Source organism: Ceratotherium simum, chromosome 22 (assembly GCF_057802395.1).
Source record: "Ceratotherium simum simum isolate JZ-2026a chromosome 22, ASM5780239v1, whole genome shotgun sequence".
Classification (NCBI taxonomy): domain Eukaryota; kingdom Metazoa; phylum Chordata; class Mammalia; order Perissodactyla; family Rhinocerotidae; genus Ceratotherium; species Ceratotherium simum.
The window spans coordinates 40,823,421-40,839,199 of NC_141921.1; the positions used below are offsets into that span (position 1 = coordinate 40,823,421).

Sequence of the window (15,779 nt, forward strand, 5' to 3'; positions counted from 1 at the left end):
TGATATTCTCAGGGACTATTTACAATTTTGTAAAGGATTATCTGAACCCGTTAAGTGACGTTAAGAACTGTGCTCTTTATAGTTCATTATTGGTTTTGTTACGAACTTTCCATCTTCTTTACTGTCCAGCTATCAGCTATCAAACCACTTGCTGCTATAAATAACTCCTCTCTTTCTAATTTCCTCCTTCTAATTTGCTGTGAACAGGAAAGTCAACAGGTTAGAACAAGGGTAAGTCGGCACAGTGAGGCTCTGCCATGGGAGGGAGAAGGGACAGACGCACTGCTATTTTGAGCTTACCCAGGTGGCTCCATAAACACTGACTAACTCACTGACTCACGAACTCAGCAGTTCCTCCGCAAGAAACATGTAAGTGACTGTCAGCCACGTTCTGTCGGTGGCACTTAGTTACTAGGGACCCACACGTTGCACAGAGTTGTTCCTTTTTATTATCTCTTTTGCTGTTGACAGCAACCCTGTGAGGTTAGGTAGCACACGGACCACTCCATGTTATGACACCACGTGTAAAGCTATGGAAACTGGCCCCAGAAAGGCGACATGATTTGCCCAGTCACACATCTGGTAAAAACCCAGGGGTCCCGCTTTTCTCACTCCTTGCACTAAGCCCATTTGTATAAAGCCACTGTTGTTTCTTTGGGGGTGAAAGAACTTCAGGTAAGCCTCTGATGCAGCCGAGAGAGCAAGGCAACACCACACACTGCTATTCTATACTTTAAAAGAACATTTGCCAATAGTCTTTTGCCAACAGTCTCTGTTTATTACTAACAAGCAAATTCACGCTCTCAGTTCTCACAGTAACAGGGGACAGAAATCAAGAAGACGGCAAATGCTTCTAAATTTGGTTTTTCTATGTTACTTCAAAGATTACAATCTTCCTATGGTTCAAATTAAAATAACGTGAAATACCTGACACTAAAAACCCTCCCTTCCTCTCTACCTGAAAAGTTTAATCTGTCCATCCAAGAAACTTCTCATGTTTAATTTCATTACAGAGGCTGCTCAGACATGTAAGAAACTAGGCTGAAGTACAAAGCTGAGAATCCAAAATTCTAATTTGAAATGCCCGATGTGTGTACCTCTCTGGGCCCTGGCAAAACTGCACGCTCTCTGGTCAGAGAGAATCTGAACTGTGTTCTCCCAGCTCTGTGTTCTTTTCCTTCATTACAGGTTTGCGTGAGTCTTTGCCAATCAACGAATATTTACTGAGGGCCTAGTCCATGCCAACCATCTAGGTGCTGACCAGCAACTCGGTGATTTAACGTCTGTCTCCTCCACTAGGCTACAGGCACCATGAGGAGAGTTACTGCTTCTCTTTTGCTTGCCATTGCGCTGTACAACCTAGCAGAGAGCCTGGCACACGGCAGGGGCTTAACAAACATTAGTTAAATGAATGAAGAAGAGACAGACAGAGACAGAGAGAGAGACAGAGAGACAGAGAGAGAGAGGAGAAGGGGCCACTTTGTATGTAAAGGAATCGGGGTTTTTCACTGCCCAGAACATGCCTCATGATCCACTAGCGATCTGATGAATTCTGAAAGGCACCACATGCAATGCACAGCTGTAGGCACAGCAGCTGTCATGCAAAGGAGCCGAGGCCCAGAACTAGGAAGAATCCAGCCCTTTGTTTCTCTCTGCCTGCCTCATAACCTAGATGAAGTTAGGTCCACTGTCAATCTACCTGTCAGCTGCATGTCTTCAACGTCCGGCCTTCAGAAGTACTAAGTTAACGTTACTACTGAATGCAATTTATGTTGATTTACTCTCTGACATCACTGCCTGAAGAGATATTTAAATGTCTGAGGTCACACATAAGACCACACATAAGACCTAAACAGAACAAAGTTAACTTAAAAAGTTCTCCGTTTCAGGTCTTTGCAAGCTATAAATTAGCTTTCACAGAGTCATTTAAAAACAAAAAAGGTTTGACTCGCTATTTAAACTCTCCAAACTTAAAGTCATAAAGAGCAAAGAGGACTCTACCAGCAAGCTGTTCAAAACAGGCTGTTAAGTTCCAAGAGTGAGCTTCATGCAAGTATGTTCATTAAAGCCTAAGATTCAGTGGGTTATATGCTACCTGGAGTAGTTATAAAAATAATAATAGCATAATAAGAAATATGAACTACTTAACTCAATATAAAAACCCAGCAAACTAGGCAGGTATAAAAAATGAAGATGGGTAAGCTCACGTTGTCACTAATGAAACAAAAAGTTTACTTTCAGTTTTTTTCTCCATATCCAACTAAATGAAGAGAAAGAAAATTAAGGGATAAGTAAAAAACAAAAGCAAAATCTAATGAAATGTTCTAAACATGCACACCGAAGTATGCCAAACAGAGAAAAGCCTTAAAGTGAAGTTGCTATTAACCTATGAATATATTTCAATATAGGAGTTAGTTGTGCTTAGTGGCAGAGTAAAGACTTCCCCTTCCCCCCAAACCCCCGCCCCTGCAAATCACAACTTACCTGGAGAGGCTGGTGACATTAGTTATTAACAAAACGAACACTAAATAAAGGAACAAGTTGAATTATGTGAAGAGTTTACAAACAATTATGCGCTAAGCCTAATATCAACAAAATCTCAAGTTAATCTCAGTTAAAACAGTAAAAAAAAGACCTGGGAATTTTCTAGATCCTGATCATCTGATATTCAGGATCAAAGCATTTAATGGCCTAAAACAGCCACAAAATCACGTTCAATAAGTAGAGAACATGCATTTAGTAAAATGCCCACAAACTGTCCCTTGGATGTGTTAGTTGTATTTGCATTTATGCTGTGAAATACACAGACTATGTAACGGAAAAATCAAAAGACTTCTTGCGTACATTCCTAAATATTATTTTTACATTTTTCCAAAATCAAATTTACGTTATGATTTTATTTACAGTATGACTTCCACAACTCATTTTACAATGTTCTGAGCAAAGGACGGACTCAGTTAAGTTGACTACAAAAATTTACTCTGGCAGGAAAAAAAAAAAAAAGGATTTATACTACTAAGAAACTACTATACCGTGCCTTGGCATAGATTCAAACTGGGCTTTAAAAAAGAGTCACGAATCACGTTAAAATTCTTGATTTAAAAAAAAATCCCAACAACGTATCAGAATGTCAGCTGGAAATATGATATATCCAACCAAACTATTTTCCTACCCAGAAATGATCCCCTCCCTTTCCTAAGTGTGACTACGCTTCACCTTTTGTTTAAAAACATCATAAAACCTACTGGAATTGCGTCAAAAGTGACAAAAAGCACACCCTTCAACTTCCATCTTGTTAATATCCTAATTTCGGGAAGATCTGTCTCACCAAGACCTTCGCCCATCCCGGGAGTGTTGCAATCCTGCGCAGCACAGCCAGGCCCCGCGTGGAGTGGGGTGGAGTGGGGTGGAGCGGAGTGGATTACGGCGGCACAGCGTGGCAGTGCGTGCAGGCCCCGCGTGGAGTGGAGCGGAGAGGGGCCAGGCCCCGGGTGGGGTGGAGTGGAGAGGGGCCAGGCCCCGGGTGGGGTGGAGCGGAGAGGGGCCAGGCCCCGGGTGGGGTGGGGTGGAGCGGAGGGGACAGAGTGGCCGGGCTCCGGTGGAGTGGAGCGGAGAGTGGTCAGGCACCGGGTGAGGAGGGGCCAGGCCCCGGGTGCGGTGGAGTGGAGCGGACAGAGTGGCCGGGCATCGAGTAGGGTGGAGTGGAGCGGACATAGTGGCCAGGCACCGGGTGGGGTGGAGCGGAGAGTGGCGGGGCCCCGGTGGGGTGGAGCGGAGCCGACAGAGTGGCCCGGCCCCGGTGGAGTGCAGTGGAGCGGACAGTGGCCGGACCCCGGTGGGGTGGACTGGCAGTGCCCGGCCTGCTCCCGGCTGGCGCGGAGCGACAGCGCGCCGGGCCCCGGGTGGGGTGGGGTGGGGTGAGGTGGCGCGGAGCAGAGCGGCCCGGCGCCCGCCGGCCCTGCCCCCCGGAGGCGAGCTCACCCGCTGCAGCTCCTGTCCCTTCCTGCACAGCCCCGGTGGACACGAGGCCGCCGAATCTGCGGACCTGGAAATGTCACTCCGGGAACACATTTCATGACGCTTTCGCTGGCGAACAGCACAAAAAGCTCAGAATCTACCGGCGCGCACGGCTCTGGAGAGACCAGACGCCGCTCCCACCCGAGTCCGGCTCCTGCTGGCGTCCGCGAGCGCAGGGACAACCAGCCCTCGGGCGCCCGGCCCAAGTTAGGGAAGAGCCGGAGCGCGGCGCCCGGCCGGCGGGGCCGTGATTCAGCAGCGGCCGGGGGGGCAGGGAGCGCGGGCTGGAGGGACGACGGCCGGGGCCGGAAAGGGGCACGGCGAGCCGCGGGCGCCGCCCGAGCCCGGATCCGGCCCGGCCGGGCGGCGGCGGGGCGCCGGGCGGCGGCGGGCTCCTACCTTTCCTGCTTTTCGGGGAGCTCCGCTTGCTCCGGGCGCTGGCTCGCTCTTCCTCAATCGCAGCTGCTATCTCGGGGTTGTCTTCCCCATTGTACCAGACCAGGAGCTCCTCGCCCGGCGCGATTGGCTGCGGGGAGAGAAGAGACAGGCGCCGGGCCAATCAGAGCGGCGGTTGTTGGCGGGGCGGGCCGGGGCGGGGGCGGCGCGCCGGCGGCCGGCCCGGCAGGAAGGGCTCCTTAACCCCCGGCGCCGGCCCGGGCCGCGCGGCCGCGGAAGGGACCCTCTGCTGGAGGGAGGCCCTCACTGCCGCCGCCGCGTCCACGGGTCCGCGCGGCAGGCGCACGGGTCGGACGAGGGGCGAGCGCTTTCAACTCAGACCTGGCGCGGGCTCCGAATCTTCCCGTTCAAAACCTCACGACTACCCACGCAGAAGGAAAACTAAAGCGCGGAACCATTTTGCCCACGAAATCTAAGCTGGTGAGAAATTTAAAGCATAACTACAAAGAACCAGGTGGTTTGGAAAGAGAAGTGCTGCAAGCTCACTACCAGCGCAGGTTTCCGATTCCCAGAGCAGGTTGAGCATGACGAGGAAGGGGGGACGCCGCCGCACCTTCATCGGTGCCCGCTAACCCCATCACGGAAACGCCGGAGAGGAGGCGGGCGGCGGGCGCGGGCGTCCGGGCAGGGTCATCGGCGCACTGCCAGCCAGCTGCTCGGCCCACGGGGGACACTTCACCACCCTGCCCTCTGACCACACATCGAGTTTACATCACGACTTCTAGATTCTGAAGGAAATGCTTAAAAATACCTCACATGAATTATGCTGCTAACAGCCATGTGAGTAGTGAGCACATATCCACCATTACTGATTACACCTAGAACATCATCCTGAAGAAAAAGTATACTGAGTGCAAACACTGGACTCCTAAATAGGATTTAAGGAAATGGCTTATTGGTTTCTGTTCAACAAGTACCAAGAGTATCAACACAAGTAAAATTCCACCTAAAACCCAGTGAATAAAATAAGAATCCATGAGTCCATACTGATAAAATGAATAAAGGAAGGAATGAATGAACGAACAAGTAAATAAATAAAAAAGGAAAACTCTTCCTTAAAGTAGAGCCCAACTAATCAATGAAAAAGAAACAACCGGATTAGAAAATCACGCCTTAGCAATCATCACAGTAATAACTGATTCAGGCAAGAATCATCATCAATGATGCTAAAACTAGTAGGTGAAAGTTTGAAGAATAACAGAATATTTGCATAGTCTCAAAACAGCTCCTCATAAAACATTTATTAATTACAAAAGGAAAAACAGAATCTTTATGATGAGACAAATTGACATCATGTGCCTCCTGATACAGTGCACAGAAGAGAACATAGCATTACTTTTGGAGATTTCTGCCCAAAATGCATAAATGGAATTTAATCATAATGAAACACAAGAGAAGCCCAAACTGTGAGACATTCTACAAAATAACTGACCAGTTCTCCCAAAATTGAAAAGTTGTGAAAGACAAAGACCAAGGTGCTGTCCATATTGAGGAGACTGATGAGACATTACAACTAAATGCAAGTTTTCTTCTCCTATAATGACATGATTGGAACAACTGACAAAATCTGAATAAGGTGTACAGATCAGCTAATAAAATACTGTGTCAGTGTTAGCTTCCTGATTTTGATCATTGCACTACGGTTATGGAACAGGATGCCCTTGTTTTTTTGGGGGGGGAATTCTACATAAGATGTCAGTTTAGAAACAACATAGTTCCTCACTTCAACATACCTTCTAGTCTAGATAAAGCCCTTGCAAGTAAATATTATTTTCTTTCATTCTCTGTAGAACTCACTGTTGTTTATATAATCCAAATTTTAAAATATTCTAAATTCTTTCAAAGAACAAGCCACTGCCGTCCTTTACTCCCCCAAAGATGGCTAAAACCTGCCATTTTCTTATCTTGAAACCAATGTATTATTTTTTTCATTCCTGAATCAGTTATACCTAAATCAAAAAACTTAACCTAATATGTAAGATTTTAATGAGTTAAAATAGACATTACACATGCCTTTTGGCACTCTGATGAGCTAATCTGTTTCTGTTGAAGAACAGGCTTTTTTATTTAAGTAAACTATTTCTAGTTCCAAGTGTATAGTTTGCTTCTCTACTTTTTTGTTATAAGTCACATATTTATGAAATAATGGCATCATATGTCATATAATATTTCAAATGATCAGGGTTCGCAGAAATATGTAATGTCTTAAATAAACCCAAAGTAAAAAAGTACATGGAAGAGAGTGAGGAAAAATGTATTCCCAATTTATTCTTACCCAAACAGCATAACCAGAACACTGGCTAGAAGATACTCACTGGACATTTTCAAGATACTGCCTAAGCTCAGAGCTTAAGTCTCCATGTTCATTCTACTGCAATCTTCTGCAGAGAACTAACTGTACTAGCAACTGGATTAAGCTAAATATCAGCACAAACTCTTTACTTAGGAGGGTACTCTTGTTGCAAAACACACAATATAAAAATATACCAGATCTGTTTTTACCTCAAATTTAATATAAAATTTCTAAATGGCTAATGAGCTAGTGAATAGCTAGATTAAGAGCAACCTCATTTGTTGGCTACTGAAAAACCTTCAAAACTGTTAGCAACTGAGACGGTTATTATATTATTAAGCTATATACTTCCCAACTTCATTTTAAAACAACTACACAAATAACAGACTTTTATGAAGAGGGAAATAATATATTTTTTTAAATCAGTGATTGTTTCTGTACTGAACTGTTTTTTCTTCTGCACTGCTTAGCACATTTAAGATTTTATAAGTCAAATTTCAGAAGAAAAGAAAAATTATGACCTTAAACACAGGAAATATAAACCCACATTAAAAAAAATAAAGTCAAAACACCTCTTTTTTTTATATATTGCATTTTGATATTTGTTTTAACAAATAACAACAGCAAAAAGACTTGAAACTCTTCCAACTTTTCCTTTGGGTTCTGACAGGCTTAGAGAACTAAGCATACTCTCTTCTCTAAATATCAGTAAATATAAACTTGAAATTTTACCAGACCAATTAGGAAGAGGCAAGGTTCCAATAAATATCTCTGTACTAGGTTCAAATCAGAGCAATACTCTAGAATTACGAGAACACGGCATGTCCACGTGTACCCACCTACAACTACTATCTGTTTCCCAGCATGATATTTTTTTTTTTGTGAGGAAGATCAGCCCTGAGCTAATATCCATGCCAATCCTCCTCTTTTTGCTGAGGAAAACCAGCCCTGAGCTAACATCTATTGCCAATCCTCCTCCTTTTTTTCTCTTTTTTCCCCCAAAGTCCCAGGAGATAGTGCTATGTCACAGTTGCACATCCTTCTAGTTGCTGTATGTGGGACGTGGCCCCAGCATGGCCGGACAAGCGGTGCGTCGGTGCGCGCCCGGGATCCGAACCCGGGCCGCCAGTAGCGGAGCGCGCGCCCTTAACCACTAAGCCACAGGGCCGGCCCCCCCAGCATGATCTTTTAAAAGTCACAGGTCACACAGCCTCAGCTCTCAAATGGCTGAACTGATCTGAAGACTAGAACTCATACTTCTCCCTACGGCCGCTAGGCCCTACCTGATCTGGCCCCTGCCCACCTCACCAACCTCATCTACCACTCTCTCCTTGCTCCAGCCGTATTGGCCTTTGTTCTATTCCTTTAAAAAAAAAAAACAAAAATCGAGCTTATTCCTTCTCCCAGGCCACTGCTTGTGCGGGAGCCCCTCTCCTGGACTGTTCTTCCTGCAGACATCTTTGCGTGGCTGGCTCCTTCCCACAGCGGTAAGGGTTCAGATGTCTCATCTTACCCGACCCACCTCTCCTCCGACCGGGTCATTCTCTATCCCATTTTCTTGTCTTCAGAGCACTTATCACTATCTGACAATTATTCTGTCTACTTATTCACTTGCTTATTATCTGTCTCCTCCCCCATAAATTGGAAGTTCCATGAGAGCAGAGGCCTTGTCTGTTCTGTTCACTATTATAGAAGAATATCTGGTACATGGCAGACACTCAATAAATATTTGTTGAACTAATGAAGAGATGAATAAATAGACAGCAGGCTAACAGCTAACTTTTATGAATGTAAAATACTTTTAATCATATTACAAACAAAACCAGTGTTGAGATTTCCCAATTATCCCAGTGATAGCTGAGAAGGTGCTACAGAGCCCAGAAGAACATCACATGTAATTTAGTCACAAAACCTAACCCAGAGAAAGCGTAATCTAGAAGAATATCGTTAGATGATCACTAGTAAGGAATCTGAAGGTCCTGTGCAGACTTCAGCAAACATCAAAGGTCAGGAGGTCTGCAAAGATCACAACTCCGTTACTTTGGACAGACAGGTACAAGTAATAGTAGTAGGACAGCTGATTAACACTTTGAGTACTTAGGTTAGACTAGGAACTGTTCACAGAGCCTTACACATATCAGCTTTTTTAATCTTCACAACAACTGTATGTATGAATTTTACCATTACCTCCATTTTTACAGATGAGAAAACTAAGACAGAGAGAGTTTAAGTAACTTCTCATGGTCACACATCTAGAAGCCAAAATTTGCTTGCAAGGCAGTCTGCTCCAGAGTCCCCACTCCTAACCACGACACTATACCACCTCACCTAAAATAACAGCTGTCATTTATTCAGCACTTACTAGGCGCTAGAGCTCCACCTGTAATCACCTATGCAACCATCACGATAACCCTATGAGGTCGATACTCAAATGATCTGTATCTTACAAATAAGGGAACTGAGGCAGAGGAAGGTGACTTTCCTAAGGTTATACAGCTAGTAAAGCCACAATGACTTGCCTGGGGTCACAGAGCAATCGAGGATTTAGTCCAGCAGTCTGGCTTCCGAGTTCACTCTCCCAAACATTATTCTCTCTTGCTTCTCACTGTTTCTCAGATTTGTTATCAGAGATGAACACGTTTTAACCTGAAGTCTGATGAAGGAGCTGCAAAGCGTCCTAATATCTCCCTGGGCTTGCTCTCCCTTGAAATCTCATTTATACTCCTTGATAGTCTCACCTTCATCCCCTCGCTCATACTTCATCTCCACCAGGATTCATGCGTCGCTGATTCAACCAGATGTAAATCTCACTTTAAATAAATTTGAGACACAGAATGAATTCTTGAATCGAATTTTGAATCCAATTTCAAACTCCAGTGTAACAAGATTGTATAGTAATATCTACTAGAAAATCATGCTATTATGATCTAGCAGAAAGAAAATGGGAAAGAAGGTTGTAGAAGTTTTAAATGAGGAAGTACCACAAAAAATATTTCCTATAGGGGTTGGAAGCAAGAACATGAGGTAAAGTGCAGCCCAATTGACTAAAGATGATAGGAAAAATAAGCAAAGGAAAACTGAACAGCTGTATGTTACCTAAACTTCCAGAAGTCCTAGTGCTACTACACAGGCCAAACTCAGCATGCAGAAAAGCTGACCAGCATCTTAAATGCTTGCTCATCAAGAGTTTTTAATTCCATGAAGATAATTTTTCTCATGGACTGTCCCCAGTCTATGACATTTTTAATGGAAGTAAGTGAATACAGAGAAATTTGCCTTACAGCAATTTTAGCAAACATATCTATTCCAAAAAGCAACAATCGTCTATCTTTAGATCCTCAAGACTCCGCCTCAGAGAACATTTCCACACATGATGAGTGCAGATCTGCCTTTTCAGAGAACAAGAAAACAAGGGAGACAGATATCGGCTCGCTTGTTGCAGAAATGCAGCAACACTCAATGCCTCCTAATACTAACCTCCCTGAAGGTACTCAGTGACCTGTGACTCAACCACAAACTCTAACAAGTGGCTTTCCTTTCCTTTTTGTCTCAATGATTAATGTTTCCAAATAAAAATTTGGCAGAAAAAGAAACGTTCTGTTTAATTTCCAATCTGAATAAGATTTAAGGAAAAGGAAAGCTAATCCAGGGCTACATTACACTGAAGACTACGAATGTGTTTTCAGTTAACACAGAACCCCCATAGCTATTGAGTTTCTTACAGCTAGATAAATCTGCCAGTCAGACGGTTCCTAATGCATTTGTATCTTAGGAGGAGGCAAGTGGCTGCCACATGCTTAACTCATCAGTATCTATAAAGATGCAGTATGTATTACTTAACATGATCTTCATGCTTTAGTGCCCTTACGCACACAAAGCAGTGGCAATCGGATATTTAAAACACAGACCTTTCAATGTGTTGATGAACTACTTTCAAATATAATCCTTTCAAGGTCTGCAGAGTCGTCACTGTCAATCACCACTAAGGACAGCATTTGCAAAAATGCACGCAGGTAACTAACAGCAGAAATTCCAACACTCTTACCTTTAAAGTTTTATAGTAAATGGCCCTGTTGATTTCCAGCGGAAATAAATTTTGCTCCTCTCCTGAACAAGCCCAATTCACATATCGCAGCCAGTTCCCCTTCTCTGGGTCGGTGGCATCAATACACATCCATCCCAAATTTGGGTAATATACCTTGGGAAGGGAAGAAACACCTTTGTTAAAATAGGAGGATCTTAAACATGTTCCCATTTTCAACTTGTAAAATGATTCTTTTTCATTATATGCAAGTACTCTATAAAGCATTTCACAGAAACAAAATAAATAAGCAACAGAGAAAAGAAAAATAAAAGATGAAAACTGAGATCTAAAACTGTAATCCTCATTAGTTATTTTTCTATTTGGGCTTATTTGAGTAATTTTTTTCTCCTAAACTTAAAGAGCTATAGTAAACATGCTTAATGATCTCCAAATGCTTTGCAAATGTATACACAAAGACAAGTGACAACCCTATTCCCTCAAGTGTAACTCAAAGAGGAAGAGTGAGCTTGCAGTAGTATTCCACAGCACCCAAATCCCCTGAGCTTTCTGGGTTGTTCTGCAAGTTGAGTGTGGGGGCCCAGTGGTGCCGGGGTACACAGTTCAGCAGGTCCCTTTACTGCAGGGCTGACAGGAACTTCTGGAAGTGAATGTGCAGTGGGAACCTCCACATGGATGACAGGGTATGATGATTTTGCAAACTCAGCTGACCCTGAAAACCTTCTCTACCCAGGGCATCTGTCAGGACTAAGGTGCTATGGAACATACTCTGGAAATATCAGTGTCCTTCCAAAAACAGACCAAAAACCCGACCCCTCTTTCAAAAGTCCAGTCACACCTGCTCTTGCAAAAAGCTTTCCCTGAGCACCTAGCTCAGTCAACTCCTCTCAGACGCTGCCAGCACTTATCCCTCCTTCATTGTAAAGAAAATCTACTTAGCAACTATTTTTAACTTGATCTTTGTATATATATACATTTATATATGTTTTACTTCCCCAAAACTAGACTGTAAAACATTTGATTAGGCACTGACGTAGAACTGCAGAGTCAACTGGTGACAGACCTGTCAAAAACAAAGCAAAAGAAATGAGTCTTTTACTTTCTCTTTAGGAAGAAAGGAAAGAATCTCAATTCTTCCATTTCTTCGCTACACATACACAGCCGAGACTCCCATCACTCACTTCTTTTCTCTCCTACCCACATTAAATACTCTTCTTCACTGCAACTTTCCCGCTACAACAAAGCTCCCCCTCTCCACTCTCCACTCTCTGGGCATACCTATCTCTCCAAGCCCGGGACTGCCAGGGGGCAGCGCCCACCTTACTAGACACTGACAGCACTTCCTTCCTATGGGAGTTACATGTCAGGCATAATGCTACATGCTTTCCATCTTATCGCATTTAACCCTATGCAGCAGGTTCATTATTATCTTTTTCTAACATTCGGAAATTGAGGATCAAAACTTAAATAGCTTTCCCAAAATCACCCACTTAATAGTAGTAAAGATGGGCTTAAACCCATCTGCCTGACCTCTACTTATCACCGCCTTCCTTGACCATCCTAGTTAAGACTACAAATCCTTCTATCCCATCAGCACCCCCAGCCATTCCCCCGATTTATTTTTCTTCACAGCACTTATGCTCTTTTAAAGTATGAGGTCACCTGCTTACTTACTTATTTAATGACTGTCTCTCCACACCAGAGTACTAGCTCCATGAGGAGAAGACATTCTAGCCCTTTCATTCACTACAGTACCCCCGATACTTTGATCAGAGCCTGGCAGAGAGTAGGCTCTCAATAAATCACTATGGAATGAATGAAAGGCTATCATTATACACCAATGTGTAACTGCCATCATTTAATAAGCACCTGCTATGTGACAGCACCATGCCAGAAGGTGCTTTGTAGTCACTTCATTTAATCACTGTAAGTGCCAAGGAGAATATTTTCACTATCCTATAAGTACTCCCAGTGAGTTTATTCAAAAATGGGTTGTTTACTGAAACACCTAATCTGCACCATTCTAAAGAGAGGTCATCCATCCACTCACTGTCACGCTCACCCTCAGCTCATACACACACACTTTAACGGGCATATACTCTTGTAGGAATTCATTCTCGTGAGATAATTGGGCAATGGTACAAAGTTGTATGTATAAAGCTGTTCATGGCAGTGTGGTTTACTACAACTGTTTCCAATTCATTGCTGAATGGAAAACACTATGGATCAGCTCAGCATGATAATCCATGCATATAGCAGAATACTAAGCAGACATTAAAAAGTACTGTTGTGTAAACAATTAATTGAATTACATTGAAACTTGTATTTCCTGTCAGATATTTCTGTATTCCTTAAGAATGTTTCCAGTAAACACACATTATTTCTATAATTAGAAGAAAACAAAGACAACCAGAAGTTGTAGAAATATATTTATCAGTATAAAAGATAGTTATAATACACTGAATGATTGAATAAAGCCATTTACATAAAGTATGGCTTAGGTGATACCATTTTTTGTTTTCAACATGAAGAGAAAAATAATCTGAAACTAAATATGTAAAAATGTTAATAATGGTTTTCTCTGAGAAGTGGGATTATTCATAATTTTTATTTTCCGTCTGCTTATCTGAATTTTCTACCTTTCCTCCACTGATTTAGTATAAGCTCTAAGTAACAAAGGGAAGTGGGTGGGGAGAGCAAGTTAGTCTTTTGAATGAAAACCTAAGTTTGAATGAAGGTAGCCACAGTCTGCTGAAAGCTACGCTGAAATACTCCTCCTCCTCCATCACCTTTAAAGCATGTAGTGTTCTCACTTTTACTGAGAGTCTAACCTCATAATTAGGGAATTGGATGAAAATGTGTTTTTATACAATTCCTACCTTAGTCAGTCAAACCTTGGTTTCCAATCAGAATTAAACTCAGTGATTGTTGCACAGAATCTAATCTTTAAAATGTGACAGAATTTTGTTCAATGTGACTAAAAATTACCAGACTGTAAAACTGCCATAACACCACTAGGCCAGGGCAGTGGAAAGAGTGCAGAACCAACTAGATAGACTCTCTTCCTTCAGACAAAGACAATGCAAAGGCAGGTAAAATTCTCCCACCCCAGCTCAAACTCAACAAATGATACACAACAAATCTATTTCCACATCTTGATAATGACCAAGAAATACTCAGCTGACTTGATCCCAAGGAGAAATATTTCCATATAATCAAAAATCTTTCCTGATCCAATCTATAAAACAGTCCCTTTTCACAAAGCAAGGGTACCTGATTATGTACTATTATAAAACAATTTTTACAAGTTTACTTTCAAATGGAAATTCTCTATTTGGAGAGAAAGAACTGAAGAAAGGGAAGCACCTCTATGCAAAGCAGTGGGCCAGATGCTTTATGTGTTATTTTATTTAACCTTCACAAGAACCCTACGAAATATTATTAAGCCCCTTTTATGAATGAGGACACCAGGGAAGGTTAGCAATTTTACTAGAATACTGAAGTCACCAAAAGCCAGAGCCAGGATTCCAAGCTCATCCCCTCATTTACTCCTCCATCTCTATTTCTCCTCCTTCCTAATCCCTCCTCCCATCCTAACCTTCCCTAGTTACCCAGCCTGACCTCCCTTCTGCCCCTACCACTAAACAGAGAGACTGGGTATTAACTCTCTGTCAAACGACGTAATTTTCCTACCACCCAATTTCCATCCAATTTAATCCAGTCATTTTGAAATAGTCATAAAATAATCTAAATTCGAATTTTAGCACACATTCCAATTTAAAAACACTCACAATTAAATCCTCATGACATATAGAGAAAGGTCTGCAAAAAGCAAACCAAACTGTTACACAGTTACCTCAGGGGTTCGGGCTGAGGGTTTTACCTTATATCTCTCCTTATTTACTTGTTCAACTGTACCTGTATTAATTCAAATTTGTAAATTAAAAAAAAATTCTCATTCAATTAATGCAAACGTACCATCATGCGAATCCTCAACTGTTTGCCTCTGAGGTCCTTACCCACTCTCAACCTGCAGTAGCCACTCACTTTGACCGAAATCACTCCTGAGAATTAAGACAGGGCAATGAAGACACCTCCTCATTCTAAGGTAAGGTAAGGTAAGTCTTTTATTCATCCAAACCAGCCCCCCAATGGTAGAGTCGACAGTAATAAGGCCATTCCAGTGGCGGTGCTCTGGACCTCCCCCTCCAATGGCATGTAACCTAGAGCTCAAACACATTAGTGATGGAGACAGAGCCTTTCCTGGAGGTCCAAGCTCCACTCCAGTGGTTCTAGTCCATCATACTGTCTGAGGCTCCTTTTCACCTTTATTTCTCAGGGGATCTAGCTTGTATTTTCTATTATCTATACACCATTTCTCACATTCCCTGTCTGCTCCTGGAAGACAGAAAGTATCTAATTATATTTCCATTTGTTTAGACTGACAGAGGAGTGAAGGGGAGAAAGGAGGTTAACATCCCCATGAGCCCAACTTGTACAGCATTTACCTCCAATGCATTTCCATAAGTGAACAATAACTCAGCTTTCAGAAGCCAATTCCAGGATTGGCCCCCACACAGTATTCTAATTTTTTGGTTCAAAATATAGGCCATATTCTAACATTAGACGTGAAAGAAATTCTAAGCAAAAATGAAGATTGGTAATCTTTTAAAAAGTACTCAAAAAAACGTTTTTATCCTCTACATGATCCTTCAAGTGTTTTTTTTTTTTTCTGATGTTTAGGCTCAACTAATATTTACTGAGAGTCACCTATATCAAGAGTCTCTATATCAAGTAATTTCATATACATCATCTCATCTGTAGCCAAACAAATCTATGAGGAGCTTGTTATCCTCATTTAAAAGTGAGGATAAAGAAAAAAAGGATAACCTTGTGGTATAAGAGCATTCCAGTGAGCCTTCATTTAATAAATGTCATATCTCTGTAAGATATAAAGAATTTTATTAAGAC

At 42.6% G+C, this 15,779-nt stretch overlaps 1 protein-coding gene across 8 annotated transcripts in view; it reads right to left on the bottom strand.

The window, feature by feature from the left end:
* The window catches only part of PRDM2 (PR/SET domain 2), a 120,511-nt gene that overhangs the window by 65,940 nt on the left and 38,792 nt on the right, over positions 1-15,779 (bottom strand). For 7 of the 8 annotated variants that reach the window (XR_015555848.1, XM_087446779.1, XM_087446774.1 and 4 more), the window contains 2 exons: positions 10,812-10,964; positions 4,417-4,543 (listed from right to left, as the gene is read on the bottom strand). Coding sequence is in view for 6 of the 8 variants with exons in the window: in XM_087446779.1 (XP_087302905.1) it covers positions 4,417-4,543; positions 10,812-10,964 (280 nt within the window). In the remaining 2 variants the exon portion in view is untranslated. Of the gene's footprint in view, positions 1-4,416; positions 4,544-10,811; positions 10,965-15,779 lie in introns of those variants that run through there. The other variant, XM_087446778.1, reaches the window with a different exon arrangement.